Here is a 15,446-nt window from a genome sequence, read left to right on the forward strand (position 1 = left end):
ATTGTTTGTTTGAATGCTGGCTTGAGGTGATGTATAAAGTAATTTTACCCAACTAATAAATTTATTACCAAAACCATTTTTTTAATACAGCAAATAAATACTCCCACGCTACCCTATTGTCAGGCCCCCGGATACAGTGGGAAGGAGACAGACCCGTAGGCAGGATAGCTTAAAAATGAAAGGGGTTTAATACAGTAGGGAAACAAACAGACATCCACACGACACGGGGAACTAACGGAAATTACACTAATGAATCCGCGCTGCCATTGGCAACGCGGCTCACATAAATACACACACAGTCAATCACAGGATGGGAAACAGGTGAGGAGACAGGGAGGAGCGGACGAAGGCGTGGCAGACACGTGACAATAATAAAAACATTCGCACGTGTCCAAAGGTCCGCGCTGATCCCTGACAGAACCCCCCCTTAAGGCGCGGCTCCCGAAGCGCCAAAACCCGACAAGGTCCAGGAGGGGGGGCGAGGCCCACGGTGATTGGCAGGTGAGGGGAGCAAGGACGACGGCGAGGCCAGTGGGGGGAGCAAGGACCACGGCGAGGTAGGCGAGGGGAGCCAAGGCACACGGCGAGGTAGGTGGGGGGAGCAGGGCACACGGCGGCCCAGCCAAAGAGGGCCGAGCGACGTCCACAGCCGAGCTGAAGGGCCGAAGCGACGTCCGCATCCGAGCTGAAGGGCCGAGCGAAGTCCACAGCCGAGCTGTAGGGCCGAGTGACGTCCACCGCCGAACTGAGGTGCCGAGCAACATCCCCCGACGCACCACGGCCAAACCCCCGCCTCGGCGACCAGAGAAAAGGGGCGGGAGGGCGGGAAGGATCCTCCGCCTCGGGCCCGCAGCACCCCCCGCGGAAAGAGTGAAGCGACGTCCTCCTCGGGATCTGTACCGGAAACGGAGCGGCGTCCTTCACCGGAAACGTGCGGGGCGATGCTGCGGGGCACCAAAAAAAAAGGGGGCCAACCAGGATGACGACCTCCTCCACGAACGTGGTGAGGAGGTCACTGGACTCAGGCCCGGAAGGACTGACGGGACAGTCCAGGGGGGAAGGATCCTCCTCCTCGGACCTGCAGCACCCCCCGCGGAAATAGTGAAGCGACGTCCTCCTCGGGATCTGTACCGGAAACGGAGCGGCGTCCTTCACCGGAACATGCGGGGCGATGCCGCAGGGCGCCAAACAAAAGAAAAAAGGGGGGCCAACCAGGATCACGACATCCTCCGCGAACATGGTGAAGCGACGTCCTCCTCGGGATATGTACCGGAAACGGAGCGGCGTCCCTCACCGGAGAAATGCGGAGCGATGTCTCTGGACTCAGGCCCGGAAGAACTGACGGAGCAGTCCCAGGGGGAAGTGACGCGACGTCCTCCTCGGGAAAAACCGGAAACGGAGCGGCGTCCTTCCCCGGAGAAAAAAAGGCAAAAAGGAAAAAAAAGTGTCCAAAGGTCCGCGCTGATCCCTGACACCTATCAAATGCTTTTTCAGCATAAATTGAAATCACAATCTCAGGTACCATATATAATAATATTTAAAAGAGTGCGAGTATTAAAAAATAAATGACGTTTCTTAATTAAACTGTTTTTCTCCTCAGAAATAACGCTGGGCAACACTCTCTCTAGGTGCAGAGCTATAGTATTTGCCAGAATTTTACATCAGCATTTAACAAAGATAGAGGCCTATAGGAACCACATAAAGTTGGATCTTTGTCACTCTTCAAAAGAAGAACTATCAAAGCTTGGGTCATAGTAGTTGGGAAACTAACCATTTTCCGAGGATTCATTAAACACTGACAAAAGTAGAGGTGCTAATTTATTAACAAATGCCTGTGTCCTTTTTTTGCCCAAATTGTCTAACTGGATTATAATAAAGGAAAAAGTGCTCTGTATTCATGTCCTCAGCTTGTTTTTCTCCCTGTGATCACCTGACAAAATGGGCAGGTGAGAATGGTGCCATGCCACACTGACCATGTCAGTGCCCAACTCCTGTAACTCCTGAAAATACAACTGGCCAAGTTTTTTTTCTAGAGCATAATAAAACCCAAGCCCAAAGAAGAACAGTGGCTAGGGTTCCTGGTGTCCCACCTGAGGTGGTGAGATATATGATGAACATTGTCTCCATTGGAAGCTCCTGCCTGCTGCATGTGGAGAAGTTTGCTCGAGGTATGACTGGTAAAGGCCAGCCTAACACCACCAGCCATTATGAGGTTAAGATTCAAGATTCAAGATTTTTATTTTATTTGTCACATACACAATTATATAGGGCATATATAACCAGCAGTAAAATGTGAGCCTGGTGGCCTTTGACTTTAAGCCTTCTACTACTAAATACACTCCTAATTATTATGCCATTGAGCTCATGCATGAAGGTGTGAAATGAATATGCATTGGGAGAAAGAACATGACTGAGGAGTCTTGTTTTGACAATTTCAGAGATTATTTTGTTCACCTGGACATAAACTCTGACAGGTCCTAATTCAACACTCTGGATGTTCCTTCAACACTGGAGGATGTTTTGTTGCCGTGTAGTTATACTGCTATTAACGCCCATCTTTCTTTACTAGTGAAGGAGTTTCTAAACCTACAAATCTCATGATCTACCTGTTCTACACTACAACACCTACATAAGAGTTTTAGTGGTTGTTTAGCACAAAGCAGAACACCTTTTATAGTTCCACAATCACTCTGTGTCATCTACTGTAGTTGAGGGTGAGGTCTGCTCACCCCCAATCCCCAATCTTTTGGGGATTGGCAACATTGTGAAAAGCAGTACTTTTATTCCAGGTTTGACCACCTAGCTAGAGACGATTTCACAGAAGGTATGCATTCTCTGATTGAGTCTTGAGTCCTGGCTACATCAGTCCTCCAATTTTATGGGACTGCAAACAGTCCATTCTTCTTCCCTCTGAAACCCCACAAGGTCCTTCTTTAATTATCATTCAACTTTTTTTGGTGGATTTTCAGTTCTCTGCATTGATTCTGTTGTTTAATACGCTTCTTTGTGCCATCTGGCTACAGTTCCTGCTGTGTCAGTATGCAGTCTACATGAATCTGCTGTGCTGGCTTCAAGAAGTAGTTCTTCTTGCCTTTGCACTAACCCCCTAGATGTGTGCTGTCTGTGTGTTCTGAGCTTGACAGGGAAAGCACTCTAAAGCTCAAATCCCTGTTGAAAATGTAGATCATATACTATGTTTGCACAATATATGCTTCATTAATCATTATCACAACACTGGACTTTGCACTATACTGTAGGTGTAAATGTGTATGTATATATCAGTTCTGGATACAGACTTTAGTGACTTATTGTCTATTTATCGTCTTGTCTTATCTAGGTCCAGTTTCTGTTTCAGACCCTGATTCTGTCAGTTGTCTGATTTGTTTCATCCTTGTGGGATCAGACCTGATGGGCTAGCCTTTACTCCACATGACCCTGTAAACTGTTTGTCCATCTTTGTTAGGTATTAACCACTGCATACCGGGAACATGGTACAAGACCTGATGTTTTGGAGATGCTGTGGCTTAGTCATCTACCCATCAACATTTGACCATTGCCAAGTTGCTCAGATCCTTATGCTCATCCATTTTTCCTGGTTCTAACACATCATTTTTGAGAACTGTCTGTTCACTTGTTGCCTAATATATTCCACCATTGATGCCATTGTTATGATATAACTAGTGTTCACCCAGTGATTTGAATGTTATGATGAGTTTATATCCCTTATGCGTAAACCAAAGTTTGCTTTGCAAATTGCACATTTAGTTCCCATGTTCATTGTCTGACACTGTTCGAAGGGCAGTTATTTCTTTGTTTATTCATTTATTTGAAAAAGCCTTGATAAATCTAGGAAGATAGTGTGCAATGTCTTCATGCTTAAGTGCATACATACCAATTCATTCAAGTGGTCCCATTATTAACAATTACCTTTATAGTGAGGTATTATTAAAACCTAGTCACAAAACATTATTGCCCTATTGCCTCTGTAGTTTCTGAATTTTGTTTGTTTGATGGGGGATATATTATCTATAGGTTAGTCCTATCAATCAGTCTAATACACCATGTTAATTCATTGCAAAACAAAAATAAATCCAATTCCCCACCTTAAACCTCCACAGTCCTCCAATGTCATCACTGCTCTCAAAGCACACTGGCTTCAGACCTTCATCCAAACAGCACTTTATGCAGGTCAATCCAGAGGTTCCTCCTCCAATCACAGCAACACTGCAAGTCATACTGTAGATCTGAAATTCAGGGATATCCTTTATTCACACAACTGATTAAGTGATTTGTACGACATACATACCATAACATTGTTGTGTGCATATTCCAATACTGAGTTTGTAGATAACACAAAGAATCATTCAAACAGAAACAAACAAATGGCCAATCTTCCAGGTCCAGCACTGGACATAGCTCTAAGGCCAAAGGACAAAAGCTGAGTTGAGGGAGGTGGGAAAGGAACTACACAGCCAGCAGGAAGGTGTTTTGAAACTACCTTTATCTTAATGTGAATCTGTATAAACATTTTATAATGTTAAACACTATAATGTTATTATAAAATGTTATGTTGAACAGTTAATTAGTACACACTATATATCTTATCATAAAGCACTTATTTTGTATTAAAAGTGCTTGATAAATAAATTTTGACCTGACTTGATAGTTATTAATAATTATAATATTGTTTAAATGTCATGGAATACTGTGAGATGTTAGTTTGTCTGTGTTTGTGTGTCAAGGTCTAGTAATTCCTAGTGCATAAAATGCATCAATAACACAAATTATATAAATACATTAATGACTAGGGATGAGCGAGTACAGCATTATCTGTATCTGTATCCGTATCTGTTAACCATATGAATTATCTGTATCTGTATCCGTACTCGGAGTGGGTGGGGCTTATCTTGAAACGGGCGGGGCTTTAACCGGTAATAATTAATTTGTAATATTTATAACACTAGCTTACTACCTTTATGTTTTTATGAAATACAGCAAAAACGTGTCAGACACTCAGTGTCTGGTTACTGGTTAGAGACAGCATGAGGTTTAAAAAAGAAAAAAATCTCCGACAGGCAGAGACGCAATGCGAGTCGCATTCTACCAAGCAAGCACCATGTCTGTGTGGTGTGATTTGAATTGTTATATTCTATACCATTGTTGATTTTTATAGTGTTGGTCCTTGTTGTTCTCTCAGCTGATTAATCAGGAGTAGTTTCAGTCTACCTTAAGGTGTGAATTGGGGGCAGGGCTTACCTATTTAAATTGAAGGTGAACCAGCCTACTCTTCAGTGTGCTTTAACTCTCTTCATTTGAATATATTGTCTTCTGGTAAAGTAGGTTCCTGACTTTTGTATACTATCTGCTTAACTCACTTTGTTCTAGAGTAGTGTGATTTGAATTGTTATATTCTATACCATTGTTGATTTTTATAGTGTTGGTCCTTGTTGTTCTCTCAGCTGATTAATCAGGAGTAGTTTCAGTCTACCTTAAGGTGTGAATTGGGGGCAGGGCTTACCTATTTAAATTGAAGGTGAACCAGCCTACTCTTCAGTGTGCTTTAACTCTCTTCATTTGAATATATTGTCTTCTGGTAAAGTAGGTTCCTGACTTTTGTATACTATCTGCTTAACTCACTTTGTTCTAGAGTAGTGTGATTTGAATTGTTATATTCTATACCATTGTTGATTTTTATAGTGTTGGTCCTTGTTGTTCTCTCAGCTGATTAATCAGGAGTAGTTTCAGTCTACCTTAAGGTGTGAATTGGGGGCAGGGCTTACCTATTTAAATTGAAGGTGAACCAGCCTACTCTTCAGTGTGCTTTAACTCTCTTCATTTGAATATATTGTCTTCTGGTAAAGTAGGTTCCTGACTTTTGTATACTATCTGCTTAACTCACTTTGTTCTAGAGTAGTGTGATTTGAATTGTTATATTCTATACCATTGTTGATTTTTATAGTGTTGGTCCTTGTTGTTCTCTCAGCTGATTAATCAGGAGTAGTTTCAGTCTACCTTAAGGTGTGAATTGGGGGCAGGGCTTACCTATTTAAATTGAAGGTTCTCCGCTACAGACGCTAGCGTCTGTAGCGGTTTGTAAGTATCTCTCTCTCTCTCTCTCTCTCTCTCTCTCTCTCTCTCTCTCTCTCATTGTAAACTTTGTGTCTAATACTATTTTGCTATATTCTACCATACCTTAATTCTCACTCTTGACTGCAAATATGTGCCTTAAACCCATCTCTGTACTCAATTCCTACACTCGCAGACACTCTCGTCCACAGAGCAGAGGTCACAATCCCAGTAACCTCATCTACCCTCCTCTGTTGTGTAAGTCTCAAACAGTGGTGGTAGGTGGGCTCTGGAATTGCCAGTCTGCTGTGAAAAAAGCTGATTTTATCTCTGCTTTAACTTCCCATTACTCCTTTGATTTTCTTGCGCTAACAGAGACCTGGATATCCCCACAGAACACTGCTACACCAGCTGCTTTATCCTCTGCCTATGCTTTCTCTCACTCACCACGAGAAACAGGCAGGGGTGGTGGTACAGGTTTATTGCTGTCAAAGAAATGGTGCTTTACACCTCTCCTCTTGTCTCATTTAACCATCTCCTCTTTTGAATTCCATGCCATTTCAGTTACCTCTCCAATTAACCTTGTTATCATTGTTGTTTACCGCCCTCCTGGTCCCCTAGGTGACTTCTTGGAAGAAATGGACACACTGCTTAGTGCTTTCCCTTCTGATAGCTCCCCCCTGACAGTGCTTGGTGACTTCAACCTCCCCTCTGACAAGCTACATTCTTCTTCCCTCCTGTCTCTTCTTGACTCATTCACACTCACACTCAACAGCTACATCCCCACACACAAAGGAGGCAATGTGCTGGACCTGGTTTTCACCCGTCCTTCTCCAGCTACAGACGTGACTGCTACCCCACTACACGTCTCTGATCATCACCTGGTATCCTTTACCATCACTCTCCCTACCCTACCTAAAACTACCTCTCACCCCCTCGCTCTAACCCGCCGCAACCTTTACTCTGTCTCCCCTTCTTCTGTAGCTTCTGGCACTCTTTCTTCCCTTCCTGATCCTGAGTCTTTTTCCTCACTGCCCTTGGACTCGGCCACAGATACTTTCCTCTCATCTCTTTCCTCAACTATGGACTTCCTCTGCCCTATGTCCACTAAACCCAAGAAAACTTCTTGTTCTGCTCCTTGGCTTTCAGATGTGCTGCGCAACAATCGAAGAGAGCTAAGATCATCAGAGAGAAAGTGGAAGAAATCACAACTTGATGCAGATCTTGATTCTTACCGAACACTCATGACCAAGTTCTCCTCAGATGTGACTTCTGCCAAGACTTCCTTCTACAAGGAAAAGCTTGAAGCTTCCTCACATGACCCTCGGAAATTCCACAACATCATCTCTTCTCTGCTCAACCCCCCGGCTCCACCTTCTTCATCCTCCCTGACTGCAGAAGACTTTGCTTCTTTCTACCAGGAGAAGATTGAGGAAATCTGCCGGACCTTCACTTCAGCCCCGACTGCACTTACATCTCAGAGTATGGACTCCCCTACACCTTTGTCACATTTCTCAACTGTAACAGCAGAAGAGATTCTAAAACTCATCCAGTCTTGCAATCCTACCACCTGCCCATTGGATCCACTCCCTTCCACTTTGCTGCAGACCATCTCGCAAGACCTTCTGCCCTTCATTACAACTATATCACCAATAGATCCATAGCATCTGGTCAGGTACCAACTACCTTCAAGAGAGCAAGGGTTATTCCCATCCTGAAGAAACCTGCTCTGGATCCATCAGACATCAGTAACTACAGACCGGTATCACTTCTCTCGTTTCTTTCAAAAATTCTTGAACGCATTGTCTTTAATCAACTGTCTGTCTATCTCTCACAGAACAACCTCCAAGACCCCAACCAGTCTGGCTTTAAAGCAGCTCATTCCACAGAGACAGCCCTTTTAGATGTCTCTGAGAAACTACATGCTGCTAGATCAGCCAATCTCTCATCTGTCCTTATCCTCCTTGACCTTTCAGCAGCGTTTGATACGGTCAACCATAAGACTCTCTTAGCCACCCTCAGGAGTCTTGGGATATGCGGATCAGCTTGGGAATGGTTCGCTTCCTACCTGGAAGGACGCTCATATCAGGTAACATGGAGGGGAGTGACATCTGCTCCACGCAGACTCTCCACTGGCGTCCCACAAGGCTCAGTACTTGGTCCTCTTCTTTTCTCCCTGTATACTCACTCTCTTGGTGAAGTTATTTCCTCACATGGGTTCTCTTACCACTGCTATGCTGATGATACACAACTTATCTTCTCTTTCCCACCCGCAGATGCCACAGCTTCTGACCGGATCTCTGCATGTCTGGCAGAAATTTCATCATGGATGACTGCTCATCAGTTAAAGCTTAATCCTAGCAAAACTGAGCTGCTCTTCATCCCAGGTGATTCATCCCCAGGTCATGATCTTGCTATATCCTTGCACAACGATCTGATCTCCCCTTCAGCCACAGCTCGCAACCTTGGGGTAACCATGGACAATCAACTGTCCTTTTCCTCTCATGTTGCTAATGTGACTCGCTCATGTCGGTTTCTTCTCTACAACATTAGAAGGATTCGACCATTTCTGTCCACACAGGCTGCTCAGGTACTTGTTCAGTCTCTTGTCATTTCTAGACTGGATTACTGCAATGCACTGCTGGCAGGTCTACCTATGAACGCAATCCGTCCTCTGCAAATGATCCAAAATGCAGCTGCCCGGCTTGTTTTCAACCTGCCAAAGTTCTCTCATACCACCCCGCTGCTGCGATCCCTCCACTGGCTTCCGGTAGCTGCACGCATCAGATTCAAAACACTGATGCTGGCCTACAAAGCCAAAAATGGACCAGCTCCCTCTTACCTCAAAGCCCTCATCACTCCTCGCACTGCACCCCGCACCCTCCGATCTACCAGCACTGCTCGACTGGTTCCACCATCTCTCAGGGTAAGAGGCAAGTATACTACAAGACTCTTCTCTGTACTGGCACCAAGGTGGTGGAACGAACTTCCCCTAGAGGTCCGGACAGCTGAGTCACTGGATATTTTCAAGCGGCGGTTGAAGACCTACTTATTCAGGAAACACTTCAACTAGCACTTCTTTCATTATCTTTGAATTTTAAAAAAAAAAAAAAAAAAAAAAAAAAAAAAAAACACACCTTTGACACTTTCATTGTAACTTTGAACAAATGTTTTAAACTCATGGTATCTTAAGTATGTAACTTAGTGATCCAGCATTAATGTATTCAATGTTAGAGATTTAAGCACTTATGTACGTCGCTCTGGATAAGGGCGTCTGCCAAATGCTGTAAATGTAAATGTAAATGTAAATGTCTGAACAAACCCACGTTTACCAGAACTCTACTGGTTAGTAAGTACGTATTATTAACGTTACAACCCGAAGTAAAAAGCTGAAGAAACCCTAAACGTTAACGGAAAAGACCCGCGAACCCGAGTGACTGAGTGACTGATCTGTATGTGTGTAGGGGAGGGGCGCTGTGACTAGCCTATCACAGAATGCTGACACAATCAGATACCCAATGATGATTTTCATTCAATCCGAGCACAGATATTGACTCGTATTACTCGTATAATACTCTTACTCGGCAGAAGTGCTTTATCCGTACCCGATACTCGTTTCAGCCGAGTATCCGGCTCATCCCTATTAATGACACTAAGGAGTTAATAGGCTATTAACAGGTGGTGGCTTTGGTATTGCAGGTGAAAAATATGCATTTAAACCTATCCAACTCATTTTACATATTTATTCAAATTTAAACAAATCTTAGCAGGTTTTTCCGGGCCACTGAATGAGCCAACCATTCAAGTTTCAATGATTGCTCATTTTTCAATGATTGCTCATCAAATGCCTGCTGCAGGCTAACTGGCAGATGACAAGCATGTTTTAACAGCATTAACAATACACCCATCAACTCGGATAAAAACATACGTAGAATACCAAGTTTTCACTTTTATCCTCAGAGTTTTAGCCCCTGATTTTAATTATCAGGAGTTGGTGCGGGGGGCACGGTGGCTTAGTGGTTAGCATGTTCGACTCACACCTCCAGGGTTTGGGGTTCGATTCCCACCTCCGCCTTGTGTGTGTGGAGTTTGCATGTTCTCCCCGTGCCTCGGGGGTTTCCTCCGGTCCAAAGACATGCATCTGGAAAATTGTCCGTTGTGTGTGAGTGCGTGAGTGAATGAGAATGTGTGTGTGCCCTGCGATGGGTTGGCACTCCATCCAGGGTGTATCCTGCCTTGATGCCCGATGACGCCTGAGATCCGAGGTAGTTCGGATAAGCGGTAGAAAATGAGTGAGTGAGTGAGTGAGTGAGGAGTTGGTGCTGGAGATACGTGCCAAGCTTCATTCAAGTTAAAAATCACAAGCTGTTTCAGTACATTAAACTCCGCCCCATTAGAGTTGATTGGCAGGTGACGGCCATATTGCTCATAAATCTCAACATTTTTTTGGCTAGTATCAAGAGAGAATCTTTTCTGAAACTGCACCATGAAGATGGGACAATAATCCTATCACATTAAAGCACATAAATTATGTAGCTTCATTGAAAAAGCAAATGTGCTTTAATAGCAATGTTTATTGTTCAAGCTGAAACATACATCATTTAATCAGCAGCACAAGACACCAAGACTTAGTTGGTGAGTTATGTCATTTAATTACATACGAGTTTAATTACACACTCTCACATGTAAACACAATATGTTTATATTAAAGTTACATTTAAAGAAATATAAAAAAAATTTGTGACATTTCTTACCTTTTACCTTACAACGCTTGTGTTAAAATGAAGAAATGAAGTCCATGTAACAAACTTTTGCACAAAGCAACTGCGTGAACTTTGCTCTCAATTCCCTATTGATTAAGGACGAGAGAGAGAGAGAGACAGAGAGAGAGATCGAGAGAGAGAGCGAGAGAGACAGAGAGAGAGAGAGCGAGTGAGAGAGACTGAGAGAGAGAGAGAGAGCGAGATAATTAGATTTTTAACTCAGCTTTATTAAATAAACAATAAGTTCCAATACAAGGTTAAAAACCAGCAGCACTTTTAAAAAAGTTGTTTTTAGTGTAAAAGGCTGTTAAAAATTAGCTCATCATCATCATTATCATCATCATCATCCTCATCAATAACACATAACATTTGCAAAACACCATTTCAAAATAAAAGTGCACATATCATTCATTGCTTAAAAAAAGAAATCTATTTTGACTCTAGCTTTCACTAGAGCTCTGAAAACAGAAATAAATGAATGATCAAACCTTTCTTCTCTACGTCATTTTTCCGACTAATGTAAATGGCCATTTTTGCTTCTCCGATAATAAAATTGATCAGTTCACATTTCTGTTTTTCTGTTTTTTTATACCCAGCTCCAAAAATAAAACGTATCTGGGACCATGCTTCACCAAAGGAGATAAAAAGTGTTTTCAGCAGCTCAAAGAGAGCGTCAGGTCTTTTGCATTTTAAAAAACAGTGAGAAACAGTTTCTGTACAGAAGGGACATGTCTTTAAAACATCTGGATTTAACTTAGAAATTAAAACATTGACCCGCACTAGTCCATGTAAAATTCTTCCACTAAATCTCTTAATTCTCTAAATCACCTGCTCATTTTCGAAGTGGCAATTTATAAAACACTCTCCATGCTGGCTTAGTGTCAGCTAAAACCCCAAGCTTTGCACTCCACACCGTATCTTTCCTTTCATCCAGCTTTCTTCATTTATAGTTTTTACACAACATTTGTAAATTTCTTTTCCTTTTGTTTCATAGATAGGTAAAACATGTCCTTTGTCTGTATCAAGGTACAAACCATTAAATCCATCAAGCTTTGGTAAAAGTTCCAGTTCAGGGAAAGGGTCGCCTTTATCCGGTGTTTCAGTGCTTTCGTGGTATTCCTTCAATAAAATCAGTTCCTTGCTGATCCATTTGTTGATGTTGATTTCAGCGTGTCACAGTGACTGTAGCCCGAATGACTTGGCCACCGCTCTCGTGTCTTTGAAATTCGGTCCTACAGTGTCCAATAGTCACCTCAAAGTTGTGACATTTTGGGACAGCAGAGTTTGTGTGAGGCCTGCAGAAGTGTCTTTGATGTCCAATCATCCTCCTCCCACTAAAGGCCAATATAGTGAGACCGCAGGGCCTTGGGATCCACGCGCAAAGAGACTCCATGCTTTAAATACACTTTTATAAACGTTTGACATGTTAGAAACATTTAAAACACTTGGGTCCACTAAAAATAAAGTAAGATCACAACCAAAGCCACTGATTTTTTGCAAAATAAAACTCATAAAATCTCTCCATATCAGGGAATCAGATCTAATCAGGTATTTTTGTACGGTTTGAAAACAAAATGTTGCGATTCTGCTCCTAATGTCAACTAGGCCCTGCCCTCCTTCTTCCTTAGGTAGGAAGAGAACTCTCTGAGGAACCCAGTGTAATTTGTCCCATACAAAGTTGACTAGTGTTGTTTGGCAATTGGCAATTTTTTCGACAAGGCACGGAAATCGTGGCCTAATGGTTAGAGAGCCTGACTCTCAACCCTAAGGTTGTGGGTTCCAGTCTTGGGCCGGCCACGACTGAGGTGCCCTTGAGCAAGGCACCGAACCCCCCCCAACTGCTCCCCGGGCGCCGCAGCATAAATGGCTCCCACTGCTCCGGGTGTGTGTTCAGGGTGTGTGCGTGTTCACTGCTGTGTGTGTGCACTGTGGATGGGTTAAACGCAGAGAACAAATTCTGAGTATGGGTCACCGACTTCAGGTCACATTAGGGGGTTCCAGGCAAGCTGGGCGATGCCACAGCTTTGAGGCTACTAGATTGTTGGCCACCAGTACCCCTTAGCGACATGTTCGATTTTAGCCATTCCCAGTTTTTTAGTTTACCTTCTATTTTTCCTAACACTCCTTCCCAGTTTTTCTTTTCATCATTTAAATAAATCCCTAGGTATCTGAATTCTTTTGTCCACTTTAGTCCATTTGCGAGTTTTGGTAAACCGAAGGTCCAATTTCCTATTGCAATAGCTTCACTTTTTTTCCAGTTGATTCTCTTGATTTTTTCTCTTTTTCCAGAACGACTTTTTCTAAAACCTTAATTCCGTTTTGATTTTGTACTAAAACCATAACATCATCTGCATACGCAGATAAAACACGTGGAACATTAAAACCAGGAAGAATAAAACAATTTAGAGACATTCGTAATCAATATAAAAACGGTTCAGTTGATAAAGTGTAAAACATACCTGGTAAAGAACTTTACATTAAAGGGAGCGCTTAACACTCCGTTGTTCTTGTGTACACTTTCAAAATCCTGGTACATCACCTTTATCATTGCTATAAGACCAGAGGTATTTGTGCTCAACCCGGTCAAAAGCTTTTTCCTGATCCAGTGAAAGTAGACCAAGGTCAATTGTCAATGAGCTGGAGACGTTCAAAATGTCCCGAATTAAAAAAAACGTTATCAATTATAGATCTATTAGGCACACAGTATGTTTGGTCAACGTGTATTATAGAGTCCATGGCATCTCTGAGACGGTTAGCCAGCACTTTGGACATTATCTTGTAGTCTGTGCAGAGCAGTGATATTGGGATGCCAGCTCTTAATGTCCTGTAGATCCCCTGTCTTGGGGAGAAGTGTGATTACCGCTCTCCGGCTGCTCAGGGATAGACACATTTCTTCACAGCTTTTGGTATGAACCTCCAGCAGATCTTCTCCCAGTTCCTGCCAGAAGAATTTATAGAATTCTGCTGGTAGGCCGTCTATTCCAGGTGCTTTTCCACCCGCCATGGTGTTCAAGCCGGCTTGCAGCTCTTCCAGAACCAGTGGGCCTTCCAGTGCAGCACTGTCCTCTGTGAAAGCTCTCTAACAGCTCTTCATTGTCACAGTATACACTCTCATACAGATCGCTGTAGAAGTTTGTGGCATACCATCTGATGTCATTACTGTGTGTTATTTGTTGCCCATCCTTTGTGCACAGTTTGTGCATGAATCTGCTCTGTCCATTCTTTTTCTCCAGTCCGAAGTATAACCGTGAGGTTATAATCTATTTCATTGATTCCTTTAAAACGTGAAGGAACGAGAGCTCCTTGTGCTTTTGTGCCCAATATATCCGCCATCAATGCTTTTTTTTACTATGAGGTTTTCAAAATGTCCTGTTTCCTGTGGACTCAGTTAAAGCCTGGAGTTCCACTATATCTATCTCCAGCTCTCTTAATGACTTGGTGATGTCCCTTGTGACGTTGGCAGTGTACTCCTGGCAGAGCTGCTGGATTAAAACCTTTCCATGGTCTCACCATTGTCTACAGGAGGAATCTCTCTTCGCTTTTCTAAAAGAAGTCCAGAAAAATCTAAAAGACCCAATAGAATTAGCAACATTCAGTAAAGAAACATTCAAGTTTTTAAAAGACACGTTAGTGCATACTTCGATGTTGCATGAGGTTCTGAGTGGATCCTATCCATCGAGTCATTTTGAATAGAGTTAAAATCTCCTCATAAAAACAGATAATCTTTCAAATCACAGCTGGATAAAAGTTCACTTAAAGGTGGGGTCTCCAATGTCGAAATTTGACATTTCAGTTGGCCCAGATTTCTAAAAATCCTTTCTTTGTATTGGTGTAACTGGTATAAATAGTGCCTTGACTGGGTTTTTGTTTTGAATTTTCTTTTCTCTTATTTATATGTTCCTGTATTGAAGCTCTTTTTTTCCCCCTTTTCTCAAATTAATTTTTTTATATTAATGTTACACTTTGTATATTCGAGGTGAAGTGATGTACTTCACAAAATTTTGGTTTCATAATTTTTATTTAATCTAACAAACATTTCTAAACACTTTTGTTTAATTGGTTTATCTAAAAGTTCGAGGAACCTTTTTTTTTTGAGTACTTGTTTGGGGAGGGAGTGCCATCAACGGGGCACACCTGGGGGTTCTCAACGTGTGATATGCATAGGCTTCAGTCTCACTGCACGAGGCTGGTGGACGCATGCAGTCTGCAGTCCTCCTTATAAACAATTCTGGTATGCTGATGTTTTTGCTTGATGGTTTTGCTTTAATCCAGTGATATTAATCACTGGATTAATGTGATTGAATTGTTTCAGCATTCAACAGTGTTAGCTGCAACAAAGATGTACTGTTTAATGTGTGATTTTGAGTAAGTCAGTAGGTTGTGGCGCTAACTAATTAACATTGTATGCTAATTTTAGTGTGTACCAGAGTGGGAGGAGCTGTTAAGCCGTTCGTTCCGATGATTTCTCTCTATTAACAGGTACACTATCTGTTATGTTTTGTTTTATAGAAGAAACAAGAGTTGGTTGATAGTTGACGAATGTTTTATGTAAAGTGTTATAAAAGGGTAAGAATGTAATTTGATTATTTGTGCTGAGTGTGATGCACATTGTGCGGC

The 15,446-nt window shown here is 42.5% G+C and overlaps 1 protein-coding gene across 2 annotated transcripts in view; it reads right to left on the reverse strand.

Moving 5' to 3' along the window:
* Positions 1 to 15,446, reverse strand: part of LOC132843420 (flavin-containing monooxygenase 5-like) — a 33,407-nt gene that overhangs the window by 16,515 nt on the left and 1,446 nt on the right. The window contains exons 2-4 of one of the 2 annotated variants that reach the window (XM_060866721.1): positions 13,289 to 14,393; positions 10,821 to 11,008; positions 4,104 to 4,244 (exon numbers count right to left, since the gene is read on the reverse strand). In XM_060866721.1, coding sequence (XP_060722704.1) covers positions 4,104 to 4,235 — 132 coding nt within the window. In that variant the 5' untranslated portion in view covers positions 4,236 to 4,244; positions 10,821 to 11,008; positions 13,289 to 14,393. The remainder of the gene's footprint in view (positions 1 to 4,103; positions 4,245 to 10,820; positions 11,009 to 13,288; positions 14,394 to 15,446) is intronic. The other variant, XM_060866722.1, reaches the window with a different exon arrangement.

Source organism: Tachysurus vachellii, chromosome 3, assembly GCF_030014155.1.
Source record: "Tachysurus vachellii isolate PV-2020 chromosome 3, HZAU_Pvac_v1, whole genome shotgun sequence".
Lineage (NCBI taxonomy): Eukaryota > Metazoa > Chordata > Actinopteri > Siluriformes > Bagridae > Tachysurus > Tachysurus vachellii.